The 16336-nt window shown below is 38.1% G+C and overlaps 1 protein-coding gene and 1 non-coding gene across 3 annotated transcripts; both read right to left on the minus strand.

Moving 5' to 3' along the window:
- Positions 1-1013: 1013 nt before the first annotated feature.
- Positions 1014-2592, minus strand: LOC5574797 (mitochondrial import inner membrane translocase subunit Tim10B). 2 transcript variants are annotated; one of them, XM_021841314.1, is made up of 2 exons: positions 2462-2580; positions 1014-2385 (listed from the first exon to the last, which is right to left on the minus strand). In XM_021841314.1, the coding sequence occupies exon 2, from the start codon at positions 1949-1951 to the stop codon at positions 1055-1057; it is 897 nt and encodes a 298-aa protein (XP_021697006.1). In that variant the 5' UTR covers positions 1952-2385; positions 2462-2580; the 3' UTR covers positions 1014-1054. The 2 variants fall into 2 exon arrangements, with proteins under 2 accessions (XP_021697006.1, XP_001655352.1); XM_001655302.2 differs by having other exon boundaries at positions 1273-2385; positions 2462-2592.
- A 12977-nt stretch (positions 2593-15569) lies between these two features.
- On the minus strand, positions 15570-15642 carry Trnaf-gaa. The gene has a single exon. It is a non-coding gene; the product is annotated as a tRNA-Phe (tRNA).
- Positions 15643-16336: the final 694 nt, after the last annotated feature.

Here is a 16336-nt window from a genome sequence, read left to right on the forward strand (position 1 = left end):
GAGTATTTCTGGAACCTGGATTTTTTTTAAAAACCTGGAAAAACCTGGAAATATTAGGGAATTTCATTTCGGTAAACGAGTAGACACCCTGGTCTACTTCGGACAGCCGATTTAAAGGACGACGTTGATTGAAAAGTTCTAACATAAGAGAGCGCACGGAAATCCCGTGAAATGTCTGTAAAGCTAGTTCAAAACATAAAAATAAGGTAAAGGTCTATCCACTTAAAACAGATTCCAAATACTTTATTGAAGGATTTCGTTTGATTTCTCCCAAAGAGTTATCCGACGGCATATCCGACTTTCTTAATAACAAATAACGAGCGGTGGAAATACTACACAGCAGAAATGCAATTGCTGTCCCATGATATAACAACTAACGTTGAAAGTGGTGCAGTTATAATGTTGGTAAACCATTTCAACAAACATAACTAAACAGAAGAAAATTCAAGTGCCAAGAATAACATTTTCTTTGTTTACATGTTACTTATGTTATTGTTCATTGGGCCGCCCTTATAAATGTTAAAGGTAATAGAAATCGTGTGTTAACTGTTAGTTTTTGAATTTATTATTCACAACGAAAAACTTTTCACTTTCCCCACTTTTGGGCCAAGTGAAAAGTAAAAAGATATTTTTCAAAAACTTTTTCTGTATCTTTTCTTTAATTTCACATAAAAATCAATTTCAGCATACTGCTTATATTTGGTGGGAGTCAAGCTAAAAAATATACACGATCTCATTTGTTTCAATTTAAAATCTCTAGAATATGAAGAATCTCAACTGTGCGAATTCCATTACCCACTTGCCCCACGGTACCTTATCTTTCGTTTAATAATTTCATTCAATGATTTTTGTTTGTGATATAGACGGTTGCATTTCATTTGAAATAAAAAAATGATTACATTCACCAAAAAACAATTTTTCCTCAAGGTGCTCCTATTGTCCCGCCCTACCCTTTTACGGGAACCTCAGAAATTGTAGGAGAAACTTAAATAACAGAAAAAGAAACAACAGACTTTGTTTTTGTATCTAACATATTTATTTAAAAGAAATTTCTTCAAAACAACAACTCAATCTGTTCTTTTGTAGCACATTGTGGGTCAACATCGATCAAACCCAGCTTCAAATCATTTAAAATCGCTTTTCTCTTACACACGAGTTGCTTGGTAAATAGCTTCAAATCAGCACCATTCAATAACGCCTTTTGATGCTTAATGACATCACTGACTGCTTTTCTCAGGAGTAAGTCTACTTTATGGATAGTTGACTGTTCTACTGGTTCCCTAACTTCGTTCTGTTCGATTGGACATTCCGGGCTGTTGGTGCACTGTATGATCCTTTGCTCTACCGTTTCCAAGTCATCTAAATTGTTGTTTCCCAGCAAATCGACGGTGTTCTTTTCCCACCTGTAGAAGTGCCCATTCGGCTTTTCAAGTTTGATCCACATTCGTGACATGGTATCTTCGGGGATTGGGTTCGATCTCTCGCTGTTTCTAGCTTTGGCCTCCATTAGGGAAACATTGAAATGCAACTGTAGGAATCCTGTTCGATGCTTCCGAGCTAGAGCAAGAATTTCATACCGCATGCTTCTATAATACATGTTGTCGTCTAGAAAAAGGCTGTAAATCTTTTCTTTATGGTCTAAATCAAGGTGGATATTCTCGTTGAATTCTCGAGTTAACTCATCGTTTGCTTCTTCAATCTCGATTCGATTTTTCAACTTGATTCCTTCGACGACTTTCTCCAATATTCTTAGAAGCTGCTTCCGTTTTTTCTTCATGTGACCTGTTTCCAAATCTAGATTATCGCCTATTCTTATAAATTTATCGAAACAAACGTGAACCACTTTAACCATAGAATATTTTTCTAACATTATTTGCTGGAATCTTTCGCAAAAGGTAGTCTTTCCGGCACCCGGAATTCCTATCAGTACGACGAAACAAACTTTATTCATTGCTACTAATCGAACCACTATACAATCAACCTAACGCTTAAATTTTAATTCAGAACCACACCCCCTTAATTTGCTACCGTCTCAACTTTCCCACTGTCCACCGTGGTGTTGGCAGACTCGGTTCCACCAGTCGATATCGTCGTCGCACCGGAATCCGTCTTGACTGGTTCAATTGGCGCCGTTTCCGACTGTTTCTGCGCTTCCAACAATTTCGCTTGCTGGGCATCGAATTCCACCATTCTCCGCTGGTTGATGTCGCTCTGAACGCCCACGTAGACCTGCATCAGCCGTTGGTTGACGCTGGAGAACTTGCCGACGCAGTTGTCGGTGCATCGGATCTCGTCTCCGCTCAGTTCCCGCCCGAACAGGTTGTCCACGCAGGACTTGAAGCACAGTTCCGTCACTTGGTTGTAGAGGGTGAGGAAGTCTTTCAGCTGATGAGATGAGAAAACGGTGTTAAGGATTATTACCTCAGTTTGGTGGGGCCAAAAAGTGCTTCAGTTTGCTCACATTTCTTAGTTCAAAATCCATCACTTGACGAGAATTTTCACTATAATTTCGGAAAAAGTTTGCGAGTTATTCAACACATTCGGCACGGGGATAGAGTTTGTTTACAATGAACAGATGTGTTTGACAGGTCTCGAGCGCACGTGCGCTTGGTGGTGCTGGTAGGTGGTGCTAACGTGCGTGGTGGTACTGAACGATCTGTGCTTACGGTTCAAGGCAGACATGCAGTGTTTGAAATTATTTGAAATTTGTGAGTTATTTCCGTTATTTCGGACGGATATTTTGTTCATAGGGTAACGTATACAATTTGGACATGCATGATTCATGATGAGAATTACAAATTGGCTTATGAAATATCGAAACTCAAACTACAGTAAGACATTAAATATATTATATTGAAACATTAGGCAAGAATGTATTAGTACCTTAGACAATAATTCGATGACCGTTTCCAGACTTATCCTATGTCTGTGCAAAATGTATTATATCTCGATTACTTTTTCAAATCGACGTAAGTATTTTCCATACGGTTTCGAGAAAATTAATTCAGAAGAATCACAACCTTTCTTCTAAAACTGTTTTAAAATGAATCACCTTTTTAACATTTTTTCGACGTGTACAATGCTTAAATTTTGCATATAATGAACTCGCGTCCTAAACTATGGAGTTCCTATTATTTCACACAAGAATTTTTATGACAAACTGATAAGCCTTTTCATTCAGTTACTTGCGACGTTTTTCTACCAGTGTAAAATCGACTCAAGTAGTGTTTTGTTTTGATTCGTGGTTAAGTTTGTCTCTCCATACAGCGGGGTGGCGAAAGTAGTGGTTAGGTTGCGAATGTTGAAAATCTTACTTTCGTCGTTTTGTAAATCCGAAAATTAAACGTTCTAAAAGTGAAAAATCGAATTGGTTCAGAGCGAAACGTGTAGAATTTCGTCTGCGAAACACGTAGGATCGATAAAGTTAGGTTGTATAGTTTTTTGACTTGAGTCTATATGAATAAGTTTTCGAGATTTATTTATCTTATTATATAACCATAAACATATGACAATATGTTGCCAAACTAAGTAACTTCCAACCTTTTAAACTTCAAGCTCTATAGACGACAATTCAAAATTTTAAATAAATTAAAAGCAGGCGGCCAGGTGCCATCTAAGGACTGTTCATTTTATAAAGTGGACACTATGTTTATGCTATATCTTTTTTATGTTGGAGATCAGGTACATCACACACCCTGTAGCGGAGGTGTCTGGAGGTAAACATATTGTAAGATAGAGGTAAGAGAAGGAAATTGTAATATATACCCAGACAGTGAAATAAAAGAGAGGAGCTGGCTGGTAGCGATATCAGTCAGTAGCCTGCGGTGTGGAGCGGAATAGCCTTGTTTTGCGTTGTTTTATTTCAACAGGTTATGGGCCCAGGAACGCCTGGAGGACGCTGAGGCGGCTTCAATGAGGGACCACGAGGAAGCACCTGGACGAGGAGACATGGCCTAGACGAGGAGGCAGAATCTCGGTGAGGAGATAGAGCCTGGACGGAAGGTGGAGTCTGGACGGGAGGTGGCTTGGACGAGGTTCCCAAGAGTTGGAGGCCAAGATGCTGAGAACGAGGCTGAAGGTGCGGATGCTGGCTGATCGGACGACGAGCATGAAACAGCTGGAGGAACTCGGAAGTCAGAAGGAGCTCAGAGGACGGCGCGGTTGACGATGATGCAGCTGGTCAGGAGAAGCTCGACTAGGAAGAGTTCGGTAGCTGGAGCTCGATGCCAGGAGGAGCTTAGTGGACAAGAGAGCTCGGGTGGCAGATGGCGGTTTGAAGGTTGTGTGATGAGGAGGAGTGTTGGAGATCAGGTACATCACACACCCTGTAGCGGAGGTGTCTGGAGGTAAACATATTGTAAGATAGAGGTAAGAGAAGGAAATTGTAATATATACCCAGACAGTGAAATAAAAGAGAGGAGCTGGCTGGTAGCGATATCAGTCAGTAGCCTGCGGTGTGGAGCGGAATAGCCTTGTTTTGCGTTGTTTTATTTCAACATTTTATTTATTGATAAAATCGTAATCGGTTTTCTGTATATCGTTGACCTATTATTCTAAAATGCTATGAAAATATAAAATCTTTGAAAATGCTTTTGGTTGAAGAGCTAAATAGTTTTTCCAAAAACACTTAAAAAAAGCTGTCCGTCAAAGTTTAACATTATTTTTCGCAAAACAAAAATCCTTATTTTTATGAACAAATGTATGTTTGTATCCTTTACTATTCTACTAAAGGTAAAGCTTTAAAAGTATCAATTATATTCCACCATTCTATGACATTAGGTACCGTAATTCGGGGTGTAGTTGATCAGTGGGGAGAAGTTGATCATTCACGTACCCACAAGTATAAACTGTCAAGAGAGCTACTATTCGATTTCAATTAGCACAATTTATACGACGTCGTATTACCTGATGGCTGCTCTTGATGTTCCTGAGTTTCAAGATTTGACATTCAAGATAATTATACCATGGAAAACAGATTTTTTTTGTGAAATGTTTGATGAACTGTTGAACGGTTCTTCTCCAAACAATCGACTATTGATAAGGCTATACAAAGACAACATTTAAATAAACTGTTCCATACATTCCAGATATGTTCTGTGAATCCATTTTTGAGTTTACATTGTGGATAAACAATCATTTTCTGAGTAAAAAATGTAATTTTTTGTGTGCGAGTTGACAATTCCAAGGAAAATTGCATACCTTTAGGCGTTTAAAGTGGTGTACTCTGTAATTTACCACATTCAAATTTAAAATTGACCGATATGTCATTAAGTTGTAAGATTTTAGAGTATTGATCCAGATTCAGTGACCCCAATTTAGGTGAATAGCATATCTCTTTATTTCAGGAAACTTCACCCCGGAATCAAAAACTTCACTTTTTGATTTTTTAAATATATTTTTGTAGTTAAATGAACATTTCGTTGAAATTTTGTTTGTATAATTCGATAGATATCCAACCCGTACATGTTTTAAAAATATGTGGATAATAATACATGCATTCTATCAGGAATTACAGAACAGAATCGCTCAAAAGTGATCAACTTCACCCCGTTTTACGGTAACTTTAGTGATTTACCCATTTATGGCCAAATTTGCTGATACACCTTCCTTTCACTCCCAGCAAAAGAGAAAAGTAAAAAGCGTGTTCAAAACTAGTTTGGATTACTAAAGAAACTATATTAGTATAAACGAAAGCTAAATCGTGAGATTAAACTACAGTCTTAAGTATAAATTTTACTGTTTATGGTAGTTTTACTAAAAAGTCTCATACTTTTAAAATCATGTACGCATATTTATCGATCTACAGCAAATTGTAAACAGTTTTCTCCGAATTTTTCAATTGGTAATCTCAGAATAACATATTATGAAAATAATATGTAGAAAATAAAATCGATTTTATTACAGCAGTGTTGCCAATTTTGATGATTGTCAATGTACTTTGATAGGTCTTCTAAGAATAAAACAATTGTGTGTCTGTTGTGCTTTGAATGTGACGTGGGGACTTACTAAATAACTCTATGAAGGCGTAAGTTATTTTTCATATTAATACTATATTAGGACTTCCGTCAGGACGTACTTTTACACAAAAAATTCTACTCATATCAATTCCCATCAAATTTAAAAAAAATTTCTTTAAAAATATACGGGAAAATTGATTTTATTATATCTGTAAAATTGTTGCTCCAAAAATAACTTGATTTTTTCCATCAGGCTTCTGATTGATGATGCTTTCGAAGAACAAGCCTTTTTTGAAAATAGAAAATATAAATTATCGAATTTTCCAGCCAATTTCTTACAATCATTGATTTTGATAACCTCAAAAAATCGACCGATCTAATCGTTGTTCCATATTCGTGTGAAATTTAATTATTTTGGAGAATTTTTATTATCACAACATTGTACAATACTAGTCGAACGATGTGCAAAAAACCGATTGAAATTTCATTGATTAATAAGAAAGATACAGCATGCACAAGCTGTCCACTTTATAAAATGAACAGTCCTTATATGATTATAATCATCACTTGTAGAAAAAAATATGAAGTAAAGTAAAGAGGAACAAGATGGACAGGACCCATATCCCCAAATCGAATTGCTCTTTTTTCATCTGGATTCTCTTACATACTTATTAGCTATGATGATAAGCGAATGGAAAGTCATAAAGTTTGATTCCCGCCTATTGACATGAAATCTCGCGAAACATTACTATCTAACATTAAGAGGCTCTCTTTGTTTACTTTCTGTTTCATTAATAACTGAGTCACATAAACTCTTCTGTTGCGTTTTTTGTATGAAACGCTGGTCAAGGAAATTGATTTTCGATCTATAGTGAAAAACTTCCCAAAATCTTTAGTGTTCCACTGTTATAATCGAAAGAGAACGAGAGAGAAGAGAATCTCTCATTTGTACATAGGTCCTTTAGTAATGTTCCGCGAGATGGGTCAGCCTCTGTTAAATTCAATCTTTTTTCTGAAGAAATATGCAATACTCACAATATTTTTTCTACTCACCTGACCTTTAACTTACTTTCAGAAAAAAATGCAACTCTTCTCATTCGACTGCAGACTCATGAGATTTGCGCAGCCGAGCTCTTGAAAAAAAGAAATCTAAGTTTGTATGCGCAAAGAAGCCAAGGAAATTTTCATTACGAAAAGCTCCTGGGCCGAACGTATTTTTTTTTTTGTATTTATTTATGAGGCTTTAAACTTAATTAATCAGTTCATTCGTCTCAGTCCGGGCATTAAACCCAGACTCCTTCAACATGACTTTACATCGTAGACACGGACGTTACCATGAGGCTGAGTAAGGCCCTAGTTTGGCAAAGAATCTCTGTAATCTATGTAGCCGGATCCTATTCTTGGTACTTTTGATTTACTTCGGCAGTAAGGTTTTTTGAAAGCTATCGAGCTCATATTTGGTCACAATATGCATTCTATTGAAGTGCTTCCCCATGCCAAAGTGAATCATGGAAGTGCCCAAGTAGCTCTGCTCCCTATATAAATAGAAATGGAATGGTGTTTGGTGAGTCGAAGAACTTCAAGGGAAAATTAAGAAAAAAAAGTGGTACTAACATTTTTTAGTTGAATTTTGGTTGAACATTATCAAACAGCATACTTCGGAACAAAATAAGGTTTGTCGGGTCAACTAGTTACAACTAAAAAAATATTAATGAACTCCGTCAGAAACTCGTCCAAGGCACGCTTAAATTTCAATTATTAATGTAGAGATATTTAGAAAAATTGCCTGTCAACAGGGCTGGCATCTCCTCAGTGCAAACAGAAAAACACAAAGAGCATACACTTTGTGTTTATCATGAATGTGAGTGCAGTGCGGCAGCTACACTTTCTCACTGGTTTTTACCTCTTTGATGCCTCTTTGTGTTTCTGCTCTCGCTGCAATGCAGTCTTCGACACAAAGTGTTGAAGGAAAATGGTGAACACATACTTTTTGTGTAGCTCATTGAGTAGTCTACTAAATGGGGCGAGCTTCTATTGGAAAATATGGGATAATTTTTGAAACGGAGCCGTCGGGTAGATGACGGAAATCGATGTCCGAAGTCGTTTTAGATTCCAAGATGGCGACTTCCGGTTTGTGAAAATCACCTCAAACCCATGCAATATGGGTATTTTTGGAACGGGCCATGTTTTTTTTTTTTTTTTTTTTTTTTTTTTTTTTTTTCTAAGGCACTCCGTGCTCATGGCCACTACTGTGCCGGAATCAGTTTTTATCTGTATCTTCCTTACCGATACAGTTCTATTTTTAACTAATCTATATTTACATCTGCTTTCACTCTCTTCCGCTCTTTTTTGCTCTCACACCGAACAGGTAGGAGAGTGAGAGCTGTTGGTCCAATCGATTTCCATAAGCCATAGTCCATTGCTCTCGCGGTGGTTCGTTTTGCCGTGTTCCTGAGTCGTTTGAGGCTAGCTGCCTGCGAAGTGGGTCAAGTTTGTCTCAGTCACCATCTGAAACTGACGGAGAATGGATGTGCTCCCCTTCTAAGCACAGTCCTCCGTGCGGCGTCTTCTGGTGGCTGGACGGGTTATTTTTTGGAGGGGCTGGGAATTGAATCCATGACCTTCCGCTTATGAAGCGGAAGCGTAACCTCAAGGCTACGGACCCCCCAACGGGCCATGTTATAAGGCAAAAAGAGCCAAATTGTGTACACTTTGAGCATCTTTTGCCACACACTCCGTCAGCATCAATCTTTGCGTAATCGCTTTCACTCTCTTCCCTACTGCGCACCCTCATTGTGTTCGTGTTGTTACACTTTGCGCGCGTCTGTCTCCTCCTTGTGCAGTGGTTAAATTCTGCTCTTTGCGCGCATTGTGCGAGTTGATGCCAGCCCTGCCTGTCAAAGATACTTCTTCAAAGCTGTTCTAAATATTGCAATCAAGACGTATACTAGAATTACGCAAGTGTTGTTGGTAAGGATATTTTACTCATGTTTCGCGTTTTCTAAAATTGGCTATGATTAATAAGAATAATTTATTTTTAATTTAAAAATAATTTGTTTTTGCGAATTAATTAAAACATTAAAATCTATAACCTACATATATTCTCTACAATAAGTTATGTAAAGAAATAAATGCAGTAGTTTTGCTAGAAACAATTTCAGATTCTAACAAACGAGCCAAGAATATGGTCCAAGTGGTTCCTGAGTTATTCCGGACTGTCTTGGGGTGTCAAAATAGGCCAACTAAACCTTTCAACTGATATCTGATGAGCTAGAGGTTGCTGTCTTCACCAAAGTTGTTAAGTAGATCAAGAGCTATCTGTCAGTAACAAAACTAATTTGCATTTTATCCGCTAGGTGGTACTAGTAAAAATTTTCAATCGACTTTACGTCAATATCCTGATGAGCTAGAAGGTTGGGGCCTTCAGCAATGTTGTTAAGCAGATCAAGGGCTACCTGGCAATAGCAAAAGTAAATGGGAATTTATGCGCTAGGTGGCACTAGTAACATATTCCCTTCAATTTTCTTTATCTCAAGATCCTGATGAGTAAGAAGGTTGATGTCTTCGGCAAAGTTGTTTAGCAGATCGAGGGCTATCTGGCAGCAACAAACATAATTGGGAATCGATCCGCTAGAAGTCGTAAGTTATGAAATTCCCTTTAATCTTCTATATTTAGAGATCCTAATAAGCTATGTGGTGTTTATTGGGGAATTTATCCGCGTGGTAAAGGAGATTGAAGAAAATTTGCAATAAAATGTAGCCCACTTACTAAAAAACTTTCACTAATCGGGCTAAGGATTTGGTTGTCTAATTGTGTAACCATAACGATAGAAATTCAGCAATACCAACATTGGCAAATTGAGCTTTATGTCAAAGAATAACGTTTGCCGAACGAATTTTGTTTTATGTGGATTGTAGCCCAACTAACGGGAATCCAATGAAAACGAAGCCCGTCTTACAACAGTGCAACGAACGAAATTCGACTGTACAGCGTATACATTTCCAAGTAGGTTTGTTATTGACAGATAGCCCTTGACCAGCTGAACAACTTTACCGAAAACACCAACCTTCTAGTCCATCAGGGTTTTTAGGCTGTGAACCGTTTCACCAGTTCGTTTAACTTTTAGTTGAAATTTGACAGCTTGATAGTTATTTCCCCTCCGGTTAGAAATAACCCTGCTCTGGAGCATGGTTAAACTTGACAGTTCGAAAGTAATTTTTTGCTCCCGTGAATTTGAGAATAACTAACCATCTGTCAACTTTGTTCTGAAATAACTACTCGACTGTCAAAGCTCAAATGGGTCGACTGCGATGTTCAATTTAACCATTTGAGGGGAAAATAACTATCGAAATGTCAAATTTTAACTAATAGTTAAACGAACTGGTGAAACGGTTCACAGCCTTAGACATCCAAGACAATCAGAAGTCGCATATAAATTCACGTATCAACTCGTTTATTCATAAAAATTACATCAAACCCGCAAAACACGACACATGAAATCGTCAGATTGATGAGTTTCCTCGCATAAGACGCTATTTTCTGAGTTCATTTTTACATTTGGTTTCGTCCCGTACACTCTTACAAAGTAAGTCGAATCAATCCGCAGCAGCTTTCAAATCAACATTTGTTACCATAAGGTATGTCGCATAGGATCACATACTAGTTCGGTAGAAAACTTATACACTCGCATTGTACGCCATTTTTTATCACACCATATATGACGTATATCGCCTCCACTTTAATACGTAGAAGGCCTTTTCGCGACATCTTATACGTGAAAATTTGCACATGTAAGCCTCCCATAACGCAAAAGAGGATTTGGTTATACAGTCGATATCAAAGGGACCATCGAGATACGGAGAGATCGAGACAAAAAACATGTGTTTAATGAATACTAGATTGAAAACCACTCCGTTACCAGGAAAATAAAACACAAGCAGCCGTCAATTCGTGTTCCCGAACGGTTTTGAATCCATGAAATCGGATCTAGTCACCTTTGATAATGGACATATCGACATATGGACTTATCCACGGTCTTCTTTTATTGTCGATTTTCTTTTTGTTTTGCGCTCTACAGGGTGTCCGCAAATTATCCGTACAAACTTTGAACACATGGCTCTATACAACCAAGCATAATAAATTCAATATTCTTGCATGGTTTTAAACATTGGCTTATTATATTCTTAAGAAGTATGTTTGACACATTTCCAATTTCAAATAATTGCACAATCAACCCAAATGTATTGAGGTGTCTTAAAGGGAGCTGTTTTCCGAGCTTTATGACGGAAGACAAATGTCCATGCAACTCACTGGATTTGAACCGTAAAATTTTCTATTTCCAGTCTAACTCGAAGCCACTTACCTCTAGATTACTTCAAATAATAATAGGACATTTGGATTCATCTCTTTGCGGTTTTAGGGATAGCACATCTCCAGTATGACTAGCGGCCCTCAGGCAAAACGTCTCCGAAAAATTGAAATTTGCCTATATCAGTATCAAGCAATTATTTCGAAATTTTTTAAAGTTGTATTTTGTTTTCTATTGAGAGTTCGACTGTATTTTCAATGATTGATGAAATATCGGCAACGCAGTGTTTTTTGTTAAAAACGAGTTTTATTATTTAACCCGACGTTTCGACGCTGGTATGGCGCCACGTTTGCCTGAGGGCCGCTAGTCATACTGGAGATGTGTTATCCCTAAAACCGCAAAGAGATGAATCCAAATGTCCTATTATTATTTGAAGTAATCTACAGGTAAGTGGCTTCGAGTTAGACTGGAAATAGAAAATTTTACGGTTCAAATCCAGTGAGTTGCATGGACATTTCTCTTCCGTCATAAAGCTCGGAAACAGCTCCCTTTAAGACACCTCAATACATTTGGGTTGATTGTGCAATTATTTGAAATTGGAAATGTGTCAAACTTACTTCTTAAGAATATAACAAGCCAATGTTTAAAACCATGCAAGAATATTGAATTTATTATGCTTGGTTGTATAGAGCCATGTCTTCAAAGTTTGTACGGATAATTTGCGGACACCCTGTAAATGCGGGCCGTGTTTACATCCACTGAAGGAATGTTCACCGAATGAACATGAAGTGGATGAATGTGTAGCGAAATCGTTCCTTTTCTGTAAACACGGCCCGCAGTAAAAGTTTTCTTCCCGCTGGAAGTTGCAGCGTGACGTCATCATAGATTAATTCTTGGAGAGGGAATGGATCATTGAAGGTCACTCATTTGGCACCCACCGTATCAAAACAGCGGCACCACCGTATATGCGATTTAACATTGTGACAGCATTGCTGTTCTGTCAAAGTGTCAAACACACAAGGCTGCGGTTGCACTATCTATGTATGCATTTCATACCGGTCGTTTTGGTTAGAGTGCCTGTAAACAAGAGTGACGTCATGTTCCAGTTTTGACAGATCTCCTGCTCGATTGGAACACGGATTTGTATGGAAATGACAGTTCGCCACTGTTCCAATTTTGACATTGACACCACTCTTAGGGCTTATTCACAAATTTCATAACGCCAAAGGGGGTGGGTGGGTGTCCTCATGATGTTACGGCTCATACAAAATTTGTAGAGTGTTCATACAAAAAGCGTTACGAGGGGGTGGGTGGGTGTCAAAAATGGCCATTCTCGGCGTTATGAAATAAATGAATGAACCCTTATCTAGATCCACTCTGGTTTTGGTTATTTTAATGATCCATTGGGAACGCAAACCAATCAGGAACACATCGAGATAGGGAGATATCGAGATATAGAGGATATCGAGATACGGTAAGTGAAGTGGAAAATGTATACAGAATGAAGGAATCATCGACATAGGGGGAGATATCGAGATATAGAACATCAAGATGTGGAGAGTCGACTGTATGTACATTTTGGTTGTCTGGGATCCTTTGAATGATTGATTTGGCCAATTTTGGTACTGCAATAACTCCGGGACCACTTGGACCAAATTCCCAAGTTTTCCGGACCATAAATTAGAAGAGTTTTCCGGGTAGTTCTGAGAATTTAAACATTACTATTCAGAATCTTCTAGACTTTTCAAGAATTCCGTCAAAATTTTAATAAGCATAAGCATTGATAACCTGTTGTCTTTGCTACTTCGTGATTGACCAGAATAATCGAAGTTGTACAGGGAACCAAGAGATGTAGCTTGGGAATAGCTTTCCATCTTCAATGTACACTTTCAAGAACTCCAAACATTAAAAAGTCAATAACGGTGCCGGCCTCGTCCTTGCGGTCTTCGGGGAAGGGAAGAAATGTTGGTATGACATCCATTGTTACTAGAGACCGAGATCACCTCTGCATCTCCATGGTTGTCATGGGAAGGAGTTTTGTGTGGGGAGGGATCATAGCTGCATGATCAGGATTCACCTTGATAATTGATGCGATTGGTGCAACCTCTGTTTAAAAAATCACCTATCAGTACTCTGAAGACAACGGAAACGAGAAAAAAAAACCAGCGAAGCCAAAACTCAAACTCTTAACAGCAAAAATCTAGAGAACCAGACAGCGGCTCAAGCTGAAAACCTTATCGGTTGGTCACTATCTGGGAGGGAGACACAGATACTACACACGAAATTTGATACAATTTTTTTCCAAACTGCAAGATAACTCCAGTTTGCCAACGACAATCAAGGCAGGCTTGGTGCAAATCGCTAGTTTTCATTTGTTGTGTACTTTCGATCTTTCTGGACAAACATTGAAAAAGGGCCACAATTTTCTATGCGTTCAATTATCAGTTTTATTGAAAACAGTAAAAAGAGCCTCATTCCAGTACGTTACATTCAATTAGAATAAACGGCGCTCTCGTGACGTTACTTTTGAATGTGCATGAATTGATTCTAATTCGATTTTTGCTACTTTTGATGAAAAGCAAAAATATGCTTTGGCTTGTTACGCGCTTTTATCATGTTTGTCCATTGTTTAAGATCCGGGCTCACAGTGACAGTTCGTGACAGCAAAATCTCGGCTCACTGTGACGTAGAGAAATTTTGTATTGGTTTCTCCCTCCCAGGTCACTATCATTTCGATCCGCTGTCCTGCTCTCCAAACCCGCGCTCCTGAAAATTTGAGGTTTGGCTGCTTGGGCTTTATCAAAGCACTGTCCAGCAGAATGCTTGCAGAATTAATCGTTTTATTTCCACTATAGACACTTTTTTTTCAGAAACTGCACCAGCCGAATCTAATAACCATAGTAAAAGTTGATTTTCATGGCAACCTCGATGGTCCCTTGGATCGCATCTGCACTTTGTGTTCTATAACTCGATTACGCGGCTACAAAGCAAAGCCATGCTGAAGGTGTCTGGGTTCGATTCCCGGTGGATCCATGATCTTTTTTTAATGGAAATTTCCTTGACTTCCCTGGGCACAGAGTATACTCGTACCTGCTGCCACACGATATACGAATGCGAAAATGGCAACTTAGGCAAAGAAAGCTCTCAGTTAATAACCGTGAAAGTGCCCATAAGAACACTAAGCTGAGAGTGGATGACGTTATTGCCAAGAAGAAGAAGAAGAAGAAGCTGGTGAATATTCCCAAGCGTTCTTAGGGATCTAGCTGTTTCTTCAGTGATTCTTACTGGAGTTATTAGGTATTCATCCAAAAGCCTTATCACATATTACTTTACAATTTCCTTCAAAATTTTTTTTACGATTTTTTTTCACGAGTTCTTATAACAATTTTGCCAATTCTTTGGAATATTTTATTGACAGATTCCATGAAGATTCTGTAGAAATTACTAAAGGAGATCCGTGGATGTATTGCAAACAAATTCCAGGAAGAATTACTGAAAAAATAGTTAGAAATATATCGAAAAACATCTGGAAGAATCTCTAACCTATTTTCTTGAGATATCAATTATCATCGGATTAATAAATAGAGAATTTTACAGAGGCGAAATTTCAGGTAAAATCCTTAGAGATATCATTGAAGTATTTTTTAGAGTTAACCTTAAAGAACTTACTGATTGAATTTTAGAAAGATCCTAAACAAACAATTTGTAGGAATTCCCCAAGAAATTAGTAAAAGAATAAATGGATAAAGCATGAAGTAAATTGGGAAAATACCTAAACTAATGTTCAATGAAATTCCTGGACAAAAACATGAAAAATACATAAGACTAATACCTAGCGTAATGTTTGGATGAATATCGAAGGAAATTCTTAGAAATATCCTTAGAAAAAATGGATAAATTCTCGGAGGGATTCCAACTAAAACTTTTGGAGTTTTTCTTGGATCAGCTGAAGTTTTTTTTCAGTAAAGCCAGAAATTCAACAATTTGTGGCAAGCTTATTAGGGCACTTAGAGTCGTTTCCGACCCGAAAATTCAAACAGCTCAGAACGGCTAAACAAATTTATTGCTAAATATTGTAATTGATGTTTATACAGCATTGTGGAGTTATGTGTTGACACGAATGCCCTTATGGTGTAAAGTGCCGTTAATAAAACAAACAGTGTGTTGATCGATGTCAGTTCTGTTGGACTTAAATGAAAGGCATGTCTAGTTTTAGAAACCCTTCAAAATTTGTCTACGCTGTCCATTGGGAACCTGCTGCATCTGGAAAATATCCCTTTGGAGACCCATTAAAAAATCTAAGTGCCGAAACCCGGGATTGAACCGGGGACATTTAGATCTTCAGTCTAACGCTCTCCCAACTGAGCTATTTCGGCGAGATGAAGATGAGCAAGCACACCTCTACTGATAAAGCAAACGGAACGCTGAATACGAATACAAAACTACGTTCAGTCCATCCTTATCATCGCTAATCGCGTTCATAAACTGCATAGCAGCTCATCGCAAGTAGAACGAAGAAAAAACAAAACAAAAAAAACGCGATCCCCTTCAAAACCACATGCAACAAAGTCAATCTTGATCTACCCAATTGACCATGTCCATTCAGGGAAGCGTGAATATCTTGATTGCTTTTTATGTTTGTCTGTTTTGCTCGTTTTTTTTTGTCGCTCGCTTGATGGTGGAATAATCCCACTAGCAGGGCTCTCGCGATAGCCGTTTCCCATTCCGGTGTTGCCCATAATATGAATGAATAATGATAGTCGTACTAACGGCTTCCTCATCTCATGAAGCATGTTCCTGGTAGCAGATCCATTGAGAATCAATCAAATTAAAATATCTTCTTCAATCGTTATGGGCTGTTGGGGGGCAAGTAGTGTTTGCTTTACGAGCTAGATCGAGTGGAAGTTTTTTTTTCGCTTATTCTGAAGTTGTTTTTGACTGAAACCATGTGTACCGGTGCCGGCCAATATACAACATCATCATCTTGCTATACATATACGCACAGCTTGAGTCGACATCGAATGATGTGTTTTTTTTTATTCCCTCGCGCTGGTGGTGGTAATGATATGG

This window comes from Aedes aegypti, chromosome 2, assembly GCF_002204515.2.
Source record: "Aedes aegypti strain LVP_AGWG chromosome 2, AaegL5.0 Primary Assembly, whole genome shotgun sequence".
Taxonomy (NCBI): Eukaryota; Metazoa; Arthropoda; class Insecta; order Diptera; family Culicidae; genus Aedes; species Aedes aegypti.